Source organism: Dendropsophus ebraccatus, chromosome 5, assembly GCF_027789765.1.
Source record: "Dendropsophus ebraccatus isolate aDenEbr1 chromosome 5, aDenEbr1.pat, whole genome shotgun sequence".
Classification (NCBI taxonomy): Eukaryota; Metazoa; Chordata; class Amphibia; order Anura; family Hylidae; genus Dendropsophus; species Dendropsophus ebraccatus.
The window spans coordinates 102,796,508-102,814,517 of record NC_091458.1 but is presented as its reverse complement, the minus strand read 5'-3'; the positions used below and the strand labels follow the sequence as shown (position 1 = coordinate 102,814,517).

The window sequence follows — 18,010 nt, the reverse complement described above, 5'->3', positions numbered from 1 at the left end:
AATTGTGTGAAATGAAGATCACCCTGACAGTTCTGCAGTACTGGTTGGGATGATCTAACTGACTCTGGCCATTCTGTGACACTGCTGGGTCACAGAACGGCCAGTGTCATATGATGTGTGATCATGGCCTAAGGGTGTGTGCACACTGAGGAAAATAAGTGGAAATCCCAAATGGAATCCCCTCCGTGGACTCAGAAATTCCTGCAAATGGTTATAAGCACAAACAGGTATTGAAGAAGAAACATATATATATTTTTTTAAAGTAGCAACAGATTTTGTGTCTGGAAAGTGAAGAAGCTTTTTATGAGCTTTTACAAGCTAAGTATCCTTTTTTAGGAAGTAGCAACAGGATTTTACAGCTATGTTCACACAACTTCCAAAAAAGGAAAAAGGCATCTGCTTTTTGTGTTTAAAAAAATGTCCATTATTGCATCGATTTAATTGGCTTGACTATAATGCATTGAAGTCTGTGGAATAACGGACGTCTTTTTCACACATTGTATTAAATGCTTCCGCCTCAAAAGATGTCAGTCATTCAATACAATGTGTGAAAAAGATGTCCGTTATTCCATAGACTTCAATGCATTTTAGTCAAGCCAATTAAATTGATGCAATAACGGATGTCTTTTTTAACACAAAAAGCGGACGCTTTTTTCCTTGTTTGGACGTTGTGTGAACATAGCCATACACTGACAGAAGAAATGCAAAACACTCTCTGCAGTGTTGCTTTAAGTACAATTAATGGCCCAGATTTTTTATAGCAAGCAACATAAGAACTGGTGTAAAAGGCCCATAGCAATAACTGCTCAGTTATTAGTACTGGTATAAAAAAAAAAAATTGCAAACTGCAAAAAATGTGAGCAATTGTGTTTGCGTATACTTCTTTTAAAAATAGTATTGAAGTTTTTCTACACCTGTGTTCTTCACTGTCCCACACAAAGATGTTCACCTATGACCTACTGTTCCTAACACCTGCTGTGATCCTTTTTTATTCTCCTTTCTGTCATGTGGCTGGCACATTGTTAGCAGGTTCAGCCCTAATAATCTGGCCATGGCTTGAATTCAGACTTGGGTTCTATGGGTTCAGTTCACTCATTACCACTAATGATATACATGCTAAATGTGTCTATAGGGTTCCATTAGCCTCATGGAAAACAAAAGATTGTTGTTTTAACCTCTGGCAAATATAGATAAATGAACTGCATTTAGGTTACAAACCCACTTGCCGGATCTGCAGCGAGTCTCCTTGCTGCGTTTTTGCAGCGAGACTCGCTGCAGATCCTGGCCCTATACTTTCAATAGCAGAGAAACTCGCAGCAGGGATGTACATCCCTGCTGCGATTTTGTCTGCAGCCCGCCCCATTAACCCCCTGGCCGCCAGACATTATACATTACCCGGTCCCCGTTCCTGCTTGCTTCGGGCCTCCCGGTGTCTTCACGGCCCGCCCGGCCAATCAGTGCGCTGCGGCGGGGCAGCGCACTGATTGGCCGGGCGGAACGTGCCGGGAGCCGCTGAAGCAAGCAGGAGCCGGGATCAGGTAATGTATATCGCCCCCAGCCCCCGGCCGCACGATCGCCCCCAGCCCCGCAGCCCCCAACCGCACCATCGCTCGCAGCCCCCGGCCGCACGATCGCCCCCAGCCCTGCAGCCCCCGACCTCACGATCGCCCCCAGCATCGCAGCCCCCGGCCGCACGATCGCCCCCAGCCCTGCAGCCCCCGACCTCACGATCGCCCCCAGCATCGCAGCCGGGGGCTGCGGGCGATCATGCGGCCGGGGGCTGCGGAGCTGCGGGCGATCGTGCGACCGGGGGCTGGGGGGCTGCAGGCGATCGTGCGGCCGGGGGCTGGGGGCGATCGTGCGGCCGGGGGCTGCGGGGCTGCAGGGGGGCGGGCAGGGTATACATTACCAGGTCCCCGCTCCTGCTTGCTTCGGCGGCTCCCGGCATGTTCCGCCCGGCCAATCAGTGCGCTGCCCCGCCGCAGCGCACTGATTGGCCGGGCCGTGAAGACACCGGGAGCCCCGAAGCAAGCAGGAACGGGGACCCGGTAATGTATAATGTCCGGCGGCTGGGGGGTTAATGGGGCGGGCTGCAGACAAAATCGCAGCAGGGATGTACATCCCTGCTGCGAGTTTCTCTGCTATTGAAAGTATAGGGCTGGGATCTGCAGCGAGTCTCGCTGCAAAAACGCAGCAAGGAGACTCGCTGCAGATCCGGCAAGTGGGTTTGTAACCTAAAAGGTTATTTTTCTAAAATAATATATATGCTAAACCTATATACAATGGGACCCTACACGTGACCGATGCCAAAATCAGATGCTTCTGTCTGAAAATTATGTTATAAACATGATGTGATTAGAGTCTTCATGGCGCTGTTACTGGTTACTCTGGTTACTACTTCTTCTTAGCTGCTCAACAATCCGTAGCACAAGCTTGGATGCAGCAGACTCTTTAGTTCACTGAAATCCGGTAGAGACAAAATTGTCAGATGATCAATAAAACCTTGCTGCCCTGTTATGGCTAAACCTAAAAGCCCTCAAGGACAGTTATTGCCTTCTTACTAGCCCAAAACAAATAACTGGCCCAGTGTTATGCACAATTATATGCCGACTCCTCTACACTTCCATTAGACACTCTTCTTAAGAAAGTTTCTCTCCCACGCATATCCCCGAAGCAGTTAGAACTACCTATTGCCCCAATCTCCCCTCAGATCGTTATCAGTGCAACTAAAACCCTTAAGACCTCCTGGGCCAGATGGGTATACTAGGGAGTTTTGTAAAATTATGAGCAATCTAACTTCTGAGCTGTTTAACAGGGTGCTAACAGATAAGGGCCTACCCTGCTCAGCGGAAATGTCTTATGTAAAGCTCCTGCCAAAGCCAGGAGGATCTCCTGCTGCTGGGATCATATCGTCCCATCTCTCGCATAAATGTTGACACCAAGTTATTCTGGCTACAAAGTCAACATGGGTAAGTCAGAAATGCTTCCCCTTTTCCACCCTTTAAGCACCCTTTGGAGCAACTAGGTCTTAAGGCGGCAAAATCCACCGTAAAATACCTACTGTAGGTATTAGAGATCTGTAAAACCCTGGATTCTATCTTTTTCCTCAACTATCCCCCCCCCCCCCATTTGCTAAGATCCAGGAAGACCTCCATGGGTGGCGGTCTTTTCTGCTTTCACGCCTAGCTCCTAGGCAGGTGTCATTTAGTCAAAATGTCTATTTTTTTCCAGACTCCTATACCCCTTGCAAACTATACCCATGCTCATGAAACAGACAAAGTTTCCAAACATTCGTGGCTATAACATAGTGTGCCTCTTTACACATGTGCTAGATTGGCAACATAACACATCGGCCCACTCAAACACCCCTCTGGAGAGGCAACTGGTTAAGTCTTGGAATCTGTTGGCCATTAACCACGGTCCTCTCTCTGCGCTCCCCCTGACTGTTAGACATTATAATTTGTGATACAGACTTGACTTGGAAGCTGATTTGTCAGCAGTATAACAGATCCTTTAAGTATACTAAACACTTTCCCTTGTGGAAAGTTCCTGACTTTTCACCGGGTAATTCCAGCCGGCTACTATCCCTTTGGAGGAATTTGGGGGGTGTTAAAGGACACCTGTCACCCCCCGTGCCGGGGTTAGATCCCCCTATACTTACGTGATTCCGCCGGGTCCCACTTCCTGAGCCGTCCGGGTCCCGGAGATTTCAGCGCCCGAAGCCCGGCGCGCGCGCTGACAGCAGAGTCAGACGCCCATAGAGAATGAATGGGGAGTCCGATGCTCCTTCATTCTCTATGGGCATCGGACTCATCTCTCAGCGCTCCGGGCTTCGGGCGCTGAAATCTCCGGGACCCGGCCAGCTCAGGAAGCGGGACCCGGCGGGATCACGTAAGTATAGGGGGATCTAACAGGGGGTCGGGAGCCTGTCACCCCGGCACGGGGAGTGACAGGTCCTCTTTAAGGTCTTGAGGAACTTGCTTCATTCATTGGAAAGTCTGAAATAGCTAAATCTTTTCATGCCCCATCTACTGATTTCCTTTCCTACCAAGTCAAATCATAAAGGGCAAAAATAGAGTTTTACCGCTACAACCATAAAGTGCTGTGTGAACAGTGGCGTAGCCCGATCAATCACTCTTGTGACCGCAAGCATTGTTTTGCTTGCGGTCACAAGAGTCCGGCTCCGTCTTCCCCCGGCTGCTGCGCGGCTGCCGGGGGTGTCGCGTCTCATCCCCGGCAGCGTGCACATCCCAGATCTCCCTGCGCGCCTTGGGCCCTGACTTCCGGTTCCGGCGCGCAGGGGGCTATGGGATGCGCGCGCTGCCGGGGATAAGACGTGACACCCCCGGCAGCCACGCAGCAGCCGGGGACAGACCGAACGAGTGAGGATCAACGTGGGAGAGCGTTGTCAGGTGAGTTAAGTTTTTTTTTGTTTTTTATCAGCCTGCAAAGTGGGGGGAAAGAGGGGGGCATCTATGAGGGTGGGGGGAAAAAGCACCATCTATGAGGGTGGGGGGAAGAGGGGGGCATCTATGAGGGTGGGGGGAAGAGGGGACCATCTATGAGGGAGGGGGGCATCTATGAGGGTGGGGGGAAAAAGGGGGGCATCTATGAGGGTGGGGGAAAAGAGGGGGACATCTATGAGGGTGGGAGGAAAGAGAGGGGCATCTATGAGGGTGGGGGAAAGAGGGGGGCATCTATGAGGGTGGGGGGAAAGAGGGGGGTCATCTATGAGGGTGGGGGGAAAGAGGGGGTATATGAGGGTGGGGGGAAAGAGGGGGGCATCTATGAGGGGGGGAGAGAGGGACCATCTATAATGGGGGGGGGGAAGGGGACCATCTATAAGGGAGGGTGGGTGGAGAGGGGGACATCTATGAGGGTGGGAGGAAAGAGAGGGGCATCTATGAGGGTGGGGGAAAGAGGGGGGCATCTATGAGGGTGGGGGGAAAGAGCGGGGGCATCTATGAGGGTGGGGGGAAAGAGGGGGTATATGAGGGTGGGGGGAAAGAGGGGGGCATCTATGAGGGGGGGAGAGAGGGACCATCTATAATGGGGGGGGGGAAGGGGACCATCTATAAGGGAGGGTGGGGGGAGAGGGGGCCATCTATAAGGGAGGGTTGGGGGAGAGGGGGCCATCTATAAGGGAGGGTGGGGGGAGAGGGGGCCATTTATAAGGGAGGGTGGGGGAGAGGGGGGCATCTATAAGGGAGGTTGGAGGGAGAGGGGGCCATCCAGTGTGTATATAGATGAGGATGGTGACAGAGTGAGGAGACTAATATGTCTGTCTGGAAGATTCTGTGGATTCGTGGCTCAGAGAAGTTCTCATAACGGCCCAGGACGGGTGGAGAAGATGAAAAGGAAAGAACTCCGATCAGAAAAGACGTCTCCTGTGAGTCATCTGATATAACTGCACTGTAATGTATATGGTGTATAGAACCTGTGTAGAGCTGGGGCCACCTCTATATGACTGGATGAGGTGATTTAGTATACTGGATTTGGTCAGTAACAATATGGTGGTGATGGTAGTGGTTGTGGTGTGGCAGTAATGTTTCCGTCCTATATACTGGTATTACTGGTAATATTGGTCTCAGTATACAGGATTTGGTCGGTAACGGTATGGCGGTAATATGTACGGTGATAATACTTTCTCTTCCAATATGCTGGTGTTATTGGTAATATCTGTCTTGGTGTGTATATATATATATATATATATATATATATACATACACACACCAATAGCATCACTTGGTCGTGAAAGGAGGGGGGGGCAAGTTGACCTCTCGCACCAGGGCCTAGGAGACATTAGCTACGCCCCTGTGTGTGAATATATACTGGAGCTTGTTAGTCAGAGGCTGTTGGTGCAAAGTGCAAGGAATTCACCTTGAGACTAGCGAGAACCAAATCAAGTAAAAATAAGAGATAATCCAGCATGACATCCATAAAAGCCTTCCTTTATTTAGCAAAAATCCAATAAATAAAAAACATGGTGATTGCTCATCCAGTCTGGATGCGTTTGGCCAGAAGCATTGATCACACCATGTTGTGATAAAGAAGTCTGGCCGAAAAGCGTCTAGCGCAGGTGAGCGATCACTGTGTTTGTTATTTATTGGATTTTTCGCTAAGTAAAGGAAGGCTTTTATGGATGTAGTGCTGGATTATCCTCTTTAACCTGAACCCACGGATCGAACGGTGCCGGCACAGGGAGGCAGGTGCCGCGGTCCGTTTTTCGGACCGAGGCCCGGTTCCCGTGCACCGCGCCGTTCTATGCACCAGAACCGGCCGGTGCTCAAGCACTGGTGGTAGGCTGGGCCTCCCCCAGTGGGAGGACGCGGCTCCATTCATTCTAATGGAAAAACGGACCGCGGCATCGGCTTCCCCGTGCCGGCGCCATTCGATCCGTGGGTTCAGGTTAAAGAGGATGTATCTGGTGGTACATCCTCTTTAAGTCAAATCATACTCCAGTCTAACAGACATACCTCCGGAAACCCCCCAAATGAGTTTGACACATTGCTGTTGAATCCCCTAGGTAACTCTATATCTCTCTTATACAGAAAGGCACTTCTTCGACTCTTACCTACGTCTAGGTCTCCCTCAGAAAATATTGAGAGAGGCTGTAAAACATCCTGCATCCCACAAAACATATCCATAAAGGTATGTCTGCCTTCCGGAAAAAAATTATTAAGGAGAAGTGGAGGAAAACGCAGCTTGAGCTCATATATAAAGCAATATATGCATTCACGTTCCTGCCTTCTGTCATGTGCCACACTTCTGGACTGCAGAACAGCTTGCCCAAAATGCCACCCACCTACGTCTCCTATGTCTACTATTTTATTCCTTAAGACTCGTTCCTGACATCAAGAGACCAGCGAAAGAGCATTTATTGTCGTTGGTCTGTATTGCTTCTATCCAGAAGCCATGTCGATGGGACTTAAATGATGGTTAATATTTGTTTTTCCTTTTTTCTGCAATGTTATACTATGTGACAATTCATCGATCTGTTTGCACCAGCTGGATATAGTATTAGGAGGTAAGAGTCTCTGACCCCAAGCAAATGGAGATGTCCTGAGTCAACACCCTTCTTACAATTGTTCCTCCCCCTTATCTGACGTATCTCACGGTTGTTAATAAAATCACTCATCACCTGAGAGACTATATCCTTAATGACTGAGCCAATTTTCATTTTTTTGTTTTTGTTTTTTCCTCCTCGTGTTTAAAAGGCCATAGCACTTGTATTTTTCCCTTACAGACCCACACAAGCCTTATTTTTTGTGCCACTAAGTTTACTTTGCAATGGCAGGCTTAATTTTCGCATAAAATATGCCGCAAAACCAGAAAAAATTATATGTGCAGTGAAATTGAAAAAAACAAAAAAACGCTATTCTTTTTATTTGGGGGGCTTCGTTTTTACACGGTTCGTCCTATGGTAAAACTGAAATGTCATCTATTTAATCGGTACTATTAAAAAGATATGAAACTTGCATAACTTTTATATTATTTAATGGCTTTAAAATTTTTTTTACCTTTTACAGAAAATAAACGTTTCTTAAAACTGCTCTTAACGCTTTTATTCTTTGGTCCATGTGGCTTTGTGAGATGTCATTTTTTGCGCCATGATCTGTACTTTCTATCGGTACCTTCATTGCATATATGTGACTTTTTGATCCCTTTATTTGATGCGACCAAGAATGCGCAATAGTGCTCTTTGGCGGGTTTTTGTGCTTACACCGTTTACCGCGCAAGATCAGAAATGGGATAGTTTAATAGCCATTATGCACGCGGCAATACCAAATATGTTTGTTTATTTATTTTTTTATTTATAAAATGGGAAAAGGGTGGTGATTCAAACTTTTATTAGGGAGGGGATTTTTTTATTAATAAAAACATTTAAAAAAATCTTATATAGAGATCAATGAAGTATGCTTTATACAGCACCCATCAATGAAATCAGTGCTCTATTGGTCTGGTCTGCAGCCAGGATCAGCACCACTCTGACGCTGAGTCCCAAGCCGGAAAGATGAAGGGATCCCTTCCGTGATCGCATCCCACTAGGGATCCCCCCACTAGACACCAGGGAAAGCCACAAAGAAGACTTTTAAATGCAGCTGTTATATTTCACAGTTGCATTTAACGGTCTTAATTAGCGGGTGCGGCAATCAGCCGCGGTCCCAGGCTGCAGATGGCAGTTGGGATCATGACAGTTCAGAGCGGGCCGCACCACGAACTCCCTTAAATGTACAACATCCTTTGGTAAGGGGTTAAAGAGACTTTCCATTGTCTACCTAGAGACTGTCTTCCTTTCTTGACATTCAACTACTAGTACAGTATATACTCACTTCACTAATGTCCAGTTTGTATTGTATTTTATTAAAAATGCTGAATAAAATATTGTAAAAAAAAAAAAAAAACTTGTTGAAAGGCTGCTTGTTGAGAAGCCATTCAACGAGCTTTATGGTTGTAGAAATGCATAATGCCTTTACTGTCCTGGGCTACCAGTGTGTGGCATCTCCTCCTTCATCTGCAGTCAGCCATTTAATTGCTCAGCCAATTAGCGGCTGTAGTGGTGTCCTGCCTAAGCCGCTGATTGCAGATGAAGGAGCTGAAGATAGAAGATGCTGTGGGGAGTTCAGAAAGCCTCACAACAGAGCATAGTCTGGCCTCCAGGGGGTTAAGTGGAGATGCACATAACCTCCTGGGAGCTAGACTGTAACTTTCTGAGGTTTTCAGGTGAACCACACACCCTGCCCTCTGCCAAGCACGGGAACCGTATTCAGTGCTTGAGTCTCCCACTGACTTTAAAAAGGTTTGTTACTCAACTTGAGCACTTGAGAATTGAAAGATACTCAACTCAAGCATTTTAGTGCTTGCTCAACACTAAGTCTAAGCAGTCATATATTCTAAAATATTATAGAGTTGTATAATTCACAAAAGAGTTTGGACGCTAAACTTAAAAAAAAGAAAATATATAAATATAAAACCAACAATTTTACTGAAATCTCACAGACCTAGGTCTTCTTTACACAACCGTAAGTGCTTTGCAGGCTGAAAAAATGCTGATCCATATCCACATTTTTTCTCCTGTGAACTGCAAACGCCCCCCCCCCCCCATCCCTATTGAATCTGTAGTCTATTTGAATTCTCTGAATTACAAAAAAAAGGGTCCTGTGCGTAAATAAAAATGGAATGCTTGAAGTGATGTCACAACCCCAGGCTTGCCAGCAGAAAGATCCGCAGATATAGACAGCTGAAATAATCTACACACTGTGAACATTTGTCACTGACCCATTGACTTCGATAAGCGAGTTACTTTTGTAAAATAGATTGTATACATGCATGTCCTATTTTTATATAGAGTGAACTTTCTGAAAATATACAAAACCTGAAAAAAATGGTAACGTGTCCCATAGAGATCAATAGGTTCTATTCTGTCTGTAAATAAGGATTTCTTATTACGGACAGCATACAAGTAGAGATGAGCGAACTGCACGGACTTTTGGTCTGAAAGCAGTTCACTCTCTCATCATGTCTTTGATCCCGGCCGCATAGTTGCGCTCACGGGAATATGCGGCCAGGATGTTCAAGGGAATCACTGTTGAATTTCCTGGAATATCCTGGCCGCATATTCACGGGATCGCAACTATGCGTCTGGGATCAAAGGCATGATAATAGAGCGCTGATGCCATCGGACCAAAAGTCCGACGGTCCGCTCATCCCTACATACAAGTTCTCCAGGTATTTTGGCTGTGCTTGTGGGGAACATCTATATATTTCATAAATTTTTCTCCTCTTTGCCTTACTTTCTGGGGGCATCTTACTTTAAGGGAGCGCCCTAGTTTAAGGTAGGGGGTGCCTTATTTTCGGGTAGGGGTGTGTGTGCCTTACTTTACACTATAGGGGAGATTAGTGGCAGTTTCTTATTTTCGGAGGGCGTCTTGTTTTCGGGGAAACACGGTAGCTTCACCTTATGAATGTTCTTAGAGTGTGGCTGGAACTAGGATGTTTTCATTCACAGTCAGCAAGTAGAGATGTTAACCTACACTACACTCCGTAGCAAACAGATGACCAATACGCAGCACATACTGTGTTTCTCCGGAAATAAGAAAGTGCCTTATATAATTTTTTCAAAATAGGCCCTGTTTCTTATTTTCGGGGTATGTTTTTTCTCTCCTGGCGTTGGGACGTGCATGTGTCGTGCATCGGGATGTGCATGCAGCACCGTGCATTAGGACATTGGGGCCATGGACCAAGCTGCCTGCGGCGCCAGCGGTGAGGCTCCACAAGAGGATTAGGTGAGTCGTGGGTGGCCTTACTTTCAGGGGGTGCCCTAGTTTAGTGTAGGGGGTGCTTTATTTTTTTGGGGGGGTCTTACTTTACACTATAGGGTAGATTAGTAGGGGTGTCATATTTTCGGAAGGCGTCTTATTTTTGGAGAAACACGGTAGCTACACTTTGGGCGCATCAGCTCTGCTACATCATCAGCTAATATGGATATCTGGGTAATGTGATGCAAACTCAGTGAAAAAAACTGTCCTGTGTGTACTGTGCAATATTTATAACAGCAGTGGACAGGAAAGGAGCTAAGGGGGCGAGTACACAAATGGACCAATCAGGGTAATGCCTGATGGAAAATGTAGAGTACTATCTTGGTTATAGATCGGCTTTTAGAAAAACTTGTAATTCAGGAATGGCAGCAGCTGGAAAGACAGAAGATGGTTGAAAATACTCAGGGGGGCTTAGTGAGTAGGACTAGTTAGCACTTAATTTTTTCGCTATTAGATGGCCAACCGCTTTAATAAAAAAAAAATCTTTACATGCCTGATGCATTCTCCAAGAACTGCCAGATTTTTCCAAAGCAACCAATCATTGTTAAAGGCATCCACCTGGATGCCTTGAAAGATTTTCAATGTAAATGGCAATGTTAGCTAGTACCACGATTAAATGGGAAATAAGTGGGCATGTGCATATCTGCTGTGACTGCAATGCAAAATGAAGCAGCAAACAAGATGAAGCAGCAATGGTATGGTATATGCAAATTAATAAGATGTTTATTATTTCAAATTGCATTACCGCTTAATTTACTATACATAAAGGTGTATGATTCTTAGCACACATTTAGACCAAAATGTTGAGCCCACCTCTACATGGACTCTATCTTCATAGTTCACTGAACATTTTTGTGAGCCTGGATGGTGGGTTGTACCTGGTGAGTTTGGCACTGGTATGGCTTCACATACAGTACAGTGCTGTATAAGACTGCTGGAGTGCATATACAGTACAGTAGTAGTAAAGTCAGTGCACCACCATCTCTCATACTTTACAGTGCTGTGATGGAGGGGGGGACTCTACACAGTAAAGGATGAGTAAGGATTTAGTGACTACTGTACTATAATTGCTGGTTTTGTTGAATGTTTAAAATGTACTGTACAGTATAGTGCTGTTTTATAAAGTACTGTACAGTATATAGTGCTGTTCTATAAAGTACTGTACGGTATAGTGCTGTTGTGTACTGTACTGTAGGGATTACACTGGGCACTTTTCAATGTAATAAATAAGTATTGTAGGTAATTATTGGTGGGTGCTGGAACCAATCAAACACATTTACATTATTTCCTATGGCAAAACACTGCTCGGTTCTCTGACTGCTTGGTTCTCAAACTGCCTACCAGAACTAATTAAGTTTGAGCTTTGAGGTACCACTGTATAAACTGTAAATATTTTTTTTCCTACCTACTTTGCAATATTTTCACACATTTACATGTAGCTTTTCTTGTCTTCCACTTTCTGAATTGATACTTGGCTTCATACTTGTTGACCATGTTTGGGATTTACCTTACGTTTGTTTATATTTAAATTAAAAAGCAAGCACTGGTATTCAAATCAATGATATTGGGAATTAATTATAAGAGCTTTCACTGTTATCACTTACTATTGCATTTGGAATGGTTCCTTTGGCACAATGTAGCTGAAATTCTGCAGGTGAGTGATAATAGATGCATAGATATTTAGAATTTGCCAATAGGAACTTAGCTTCTGACAGCATTTCTTGTTTCCTTTAGGGTCTCAGAGAAAGTGTAATTATAAAAGGAGGAACATATTTTGTTATATTGTACAATGAAATGAGTAATTTTTTTCTGCTTGTTTCTAGACTTGCATATCTTGCATTATTCTATGCCAGAGCTGAGTGCTGAGCTCTCACAATTTCTGTATAGTCATAAAACTGTATTACTGTATTTTTGTACCAATAATCTTAATCTATCAGATTTCTGTTGTTAAAAAAAGAAAAAGAAAGAAAAGTCACAATTGATCTTTTGAAAGCTGTAAAAGTATACTGTACATATGCAAAGGTGCAGATGGAAGACAACAAGGCACTCAACAGATCTTCAGGCTCCCTATACTTTATTCAGATTGGCAGGGTTGTATTAAGATCTGCTGCTGCCCTACAAAAAATGTTGTTTCCTTCCCCCTGCTCCCTGGTGCTGCCCCCTGTGAGGTGCTGCTCTAGGCACCGGACCACGGGTGCCTAGTGGTAAATATAGTCCTGCAGATTGGCACATCGGGGAGAGTAGGGAGGACAGGTGGACACCACTTCCTGCTTCCTCCTCTTCCCTCTTACTATTTCATATTAAATGGCTTTTTTGCTGTGTAAATAGATTTCCCACCATCTAAAGAGAGTCCACCGCAGAGAAAAGGGTAACTTTTGGCAGATATGTTTTGAAGTTTAATTGAATACTATAACGTGACTCCAAAGGTGTGAATGCTAAGTTCATTTTGTGAAACGCAAGGACGTCAAAATAATGATCATAACAATTATTCAAGGACGTCTTTTGCAAACAACGGACATTTTTTAGTTGTTTACACACAGGTTTTTTTTTTTTCTTCCCGCTGTCCTTTCACTTTTCAAAAAGCACCTGAACTACAGTGCACCTGAACTACAATAATGTAACAACAGCCGTCATTGTAATGACGGGCGTCCAAAAAACAAAATTACTGACCTCATTTTAAACTAAAAATGAAGAACGTCATTAAAAAAAAAAAAAAAGAAACAAAAGGGAAACCATAGCCTGAATGTGTAAGTAATCAAATGCATTAAAAAATCAGACTGAACAGTAAAAAATATGCAAAATTAAGCTATATATTATGATTTTACTTATTACTACATCTCTTTGAAAAATCACGGGTGGCACGAAGAACATTGTGACTTTTATAGGCACAGTATGAGTAGAGAAGATAAAAAAAACCCTCAGGCAACTATCCAAACAATGTCTAGGAAGAATCATTGATCACAATACAAAATTTAGTCATGTCAAAACTAGCTCTATTTATCTTGCGAGCTGTAAAGCATAAAGTGAATAATGAACATTCACTCACAGAGTTGTTTCATATGTTATAAGTACTGAGCTCTTCAGTATGGTAATTTGTGCCAACAAAAAAAAAAAACCTGATACTCTTGATACACAAAAAGTTGGAACACAAAATTAAATAGTGTAATTTATAATGTAAACCAGTAGTTCTTAAACTTTTTTTTACTGGTGCCTCAACCAACAGAACAAAGTGATGCCTTAGCCAGACTGACCAAGAGGATGCTGGACTCTCACTATCTGTAAGTGATCTTATATAAGTATGCATAAGTCCATGCATAAAAAAAAAAGTATTGTTCAGTCTATCTTTAATTTGTTTTAGAGAAAGGATTGTCCAGCTTATTATCACTGCCTCTCCAGCTGTGCCACACCAACAACTAGAGGATGTCTCAATGGTGAGGACCATCTCATAGTTTGAGAAGCACAGATGTAGACTAGAATCATCTGCAAAAAGCCAAAGTAATGTTTAAGATCAACACTCTAGAGAATAGGCTTCTACCATTTGCCTCATCTGTTATGATGGAGCATATGAGAGATATCTCCCGGATTCAGGGATAAAAACTTGCAAGGGAAAAACATCAAAGACTCTCCAGCTACCTAGCAATAATTTCTCTGTTATATCTTGTAGGAAACTGACACTAACTTGCCCTTATTCATGTTTTGGAAGATTTCCATGTTCTATAAACATGTAAACGATTATAAATGTCTATAAACATTTTCTCTTTCCCTCACATCAATTTATGCAATGTGAGACCCTGAAGCTTGGAGAAAGCATATTATATATATAGAACATGAATATCTATAAGAACAATGAATAAGGGCAAGTTAGCCCAAAACATGTTGGTTTCCTACATGGTATAATAAAGAAATTACTGCTAAGGAGCTGGAGATCTTTAATGTTTTTCCCTTGCCAGAATCCTCTCCTATTGATGTTTCAGTGACAACACAGGAGGATGGGTGGGGATTCTAATATAAAACTTGGCATGTTCCATAAAAATCTGTTACTTCACCTCAAGTTTTTTTTCCAGAATTTCCAAATTAAGAACTGTCCATATCTTTGGTAGAGGCATCTTCTAGTTGTTCATAATTAGCTACAGATATTGCCACAGTATGATTATTCCCATGTGTGTTTAACCAACACAATTATAACCATATCTTTTTACAGTTTCTTGATAAATCCTCCTGTTACTGAGATATGTTGGTTTATAGTTTGACAAATCAGTTAATATTCAGATGGACATAAACTTAACTTCAATTATGGGAGTGAGTATTAGGTAATGGACATACTTGTACAGTCAGGGGGTGTGAATGTTTAGCTCTTTTTTACACCTTCAGCAGCCACAAACTGGCTGAAGGGATCGGGAAGCAATCTTTACGTAATAGGATTACCCATTTATCTGATTTGACAGAAAAATTATAAACCCACATATCTCAGAAATGGGGAAGCATGTAGAGAAACCACTCGTAACAGTTTATATCTTAAAATATAGATGGACACATTAACTTTGATGGACTTATGAGACATTACTGAACTGCAATATGATACCTAAAGGACAATACTGTGAAAAGCATTTGCCAAGCTTTGATGAATCATGAGAAACTGGGAATAAATTATTCCTTTTGCTGTAAAGTTTCAGAGCTACCATAGAAGGAGATTTTTTTAGTACTTTTAATACTATACTTAAATGATTTCCTTAATGGTAGACAATTAGTTGGAAATCAATGTGAGTATAAAGGATATTGCCTGTGACCTGGTCAGTTCTTCTTACAGATCCAATGACAGGGACCCAATAATGAAAGTGTGGGATTCATACTGTATAATACTTATGGGTGAATTCTATGATCATTACAAAAAAAAATATTTGCAAGCTATTTCAGACTTACTAAGAAACACACAAAGTGCTTAAATACACACCCAATGTGGAAATTTCAAATTCAACAATCTAGAATTATTATGGTTTTGTTTCACACACAGTGCTCTAAAAGGTTTTGTATTATTTTCAAATGCAACAGAGAAGTGGGCAATTCCCCCCAAATTTTCTGCACAACACTGCCATTACATATTTGTTATGGAAAAAATCTCTATAGTTACATTAAAATATAAGATTTCTTTATAAATATTATACATGCTAAATGGAATGGGTACTAATTTTTATTAATACACACAGTTATAATGTAGTTCATAAATCATTACATAAAACTATTTATAATTCATTAAAACTAGGTAAAACAAGGTAAAATATTGGGTAACTCAGATGACAATACAACATCTTTATACAAGAGCTAAGAACTACAATGAAAAATGATAATGGAGGAAGGAGTTACTCTGGACAATTAATAATGCACTTTCTCTCTCATGCAGAAATGTTTCCTAACACTATTGCATGGAGGCCTGAGGCACTTTGTACAGTACAAAACTGCACTGTCAGCTCAATATTAAAAAGAGGAATATTAATGCTAGGGTGTTTTATTGATCAGGTGCTATTAGCACAATGAATACTATACCTGCATTGCCCAGGAAAAACAGTAAGCACAATTTTTGAGCAGGTGTCAACTATTACACACTGCATATTCTTGTTTTCCTTGTGCAGAATATACTATTATATACAATTCACTATACATGCATAAATATTGTTGTGCAATTTTTGCCGAATACAGCTTGACTAAAAGTATGTTCACAGTAGCAGTGCAGTACTGCTGCACTTTTGTTTGCAGAAAAATAAAAAAAATTGCACATGAAACCAGGCCCCCTCCTAGCATAGAAACCTAGCTAATTTGCCTTGATAAATGTTGTACAAAAAATACACTAGGCGTAAAAGCCCAGTATCAGCCAAAAAAATAAAAGTGCAAACAGTGCAAGCATATGACCCTAAGAGTATATGAATTTATTAACCATACTAGTGTTAGATCTCCAAACTTGTCAACAAATAAATCCCTTAGAGCTTGTGCATGCACACCAACAGTAATAATATATACAATATGGTCAAGATAGTTTGACTGAAACTCATAAAATCATACATTTACTATATAAAATAAGCAAATTATTGCTAGTCTATCCAAATCCACTTCTAGGGCTATTTATTGACATATAAATTAGCTGCTAATTTTTACACACTGGTTATTATAGCCATAATAAACTCTGTGATACACCAATAAGAAATAATCATACTATTGAGTATTGATCTGTATGACCTTCGACACTCAGTTTTATTACCAAAATAATGTATGTTATAAATATTGGATTAAGAGACCTGTTCATATTCCCTTCAAGAAAAGTATATAATTCAAAGAGATCAATCAATCAATACATCTATACAGTCATTGATGTACCAAATCCCTCTTCATAATGCATTTAGGACCTTCCTCCACTTTTTATGAGCATGTACTATATTTCCACTAAACTATTCATGCACAGCTAATGAAGCAGATCAAATCCGACCAAGTTTCAGCACCATAGACAGCAACCCTGCAGGGAGACCATATACATTATACTGTAGCCTTCACAAAGTCATGGCCTCAAATTCACTATTAAAAAAAATACTTAAAGGTAAATTCCATACTCTATTTCCTTTTTCTTATCCTAACAAAGTTAATTGAAGATAAAAGGTGGATAAGGACCCCCACAACATCCCAGCACTATATACTTATGTCACAAACTTTTGGCAACACACACAGAGATCATGAGTCAGCAAAAAAAAAAAGAAGCCATTATGATTGGTATGAGCTTACCATGTTAACTTCAGACACCATGTCAATGCTGGCAATGTCTATATTCATTCCAACAGCTACTGGGGAACCTGGAAAAAAACAAGTGGGTATTCTCTCTATGAAAAGTTTACTTATCAGGTCATCCTGAACACAGACAAGCTGCACACAAGCTTACAAAGCTATATGGCTAACAACAAATGCATCCAGCCAGCCATAAAGACAAGGAAGGAAATGTTACATGTATTACAAGTGAAGCACTGTTTACCTCCAAAGTCTGGTCTTAGACGGATGTCATAGCCTTTGAGCAGTTTGTCCACTGTTTCCTTCACAAAAGACATGTTACCAGGATCATTGACACTGTGGAGATAGAAAGTGGAGGTGGCTTAGGGGCAAAGTTTTGTATGAAATAATGCTTTTACAACAAGTTTATGTATCATTTGTTCACTTGATTCAATGTCAATCATTTTAGGATGGTTAGAAGGTTTATTGCAGCTACAAACACCAACTCAGGAGGCATCATAAGTACTATAAGCCTAAGAAAACCATTAGGTCACCCCTTATTGCATGCAATAGGCTAACTTACCTTTGGGCACAGCAGACAACTGCAACCAGAACTGGAGCAGAGATAAACCCAAAGAGACGTCCTCCAAGAGAGCTCCACATGCCTCCACTCGTCCTGTGCACCATGAGAAACAGCCACTGGGGGCAGATCCACCACCTGCACCAAGCTTCTGGGTGGACAGGATGGAACCTCACAACTTACATCCAGAGAGGCTCTAGAGACCCAAGCAATCCTCAGCCAGTAGCATTAGGCACCGACTATGGGCTCTTCTCAGCAGTGCCATCAGTGGAATCTTGTCAGTGTGTGGGGGTGGAGATAGTTCTGCCAAGAGGAGGGCAATTGGGGTCTGTATGTGGACAAGGAAGGATGAGTACTAAGGGACTAG

General features: G+C 42.6%; 1 protein-coding gene across 2 annotated transcripts in view; it reads right to left on the bottom strand.

The window, feature by feature from the left end:
* The window catches only part of GABRB3 (gamma-aminobutyric acid type A receptor subunit beta3), a 112,377-nt gene extending 94,651 nt beyond the window's left edge, over positions 1–17,726 (bottom strand). For both annotated transcript variants that reach the window (XM_069972392.1, XM_069972391.1), the window contains exons 1-3: positions 17,647–17,726; positions 17,329–17,420; positions 17,085–17,152 (exon numbers count right to left, since the gene is read on the bottom strand). In XM_069972392.1, coding sequence (XP_069828493.1) covers positions 17,085–17,152; positions 17,329–17,420; positions 17,647–17,726 — 240 coding nt within the window. The remainder of the gene's footprint in view (positions 1–17,084; positions 17,153–17,328; positions 17,421–17,646) is intronic.
* Between the last annotated feature and the right edge of the window lie 284 nt (positions 17,727–18,010).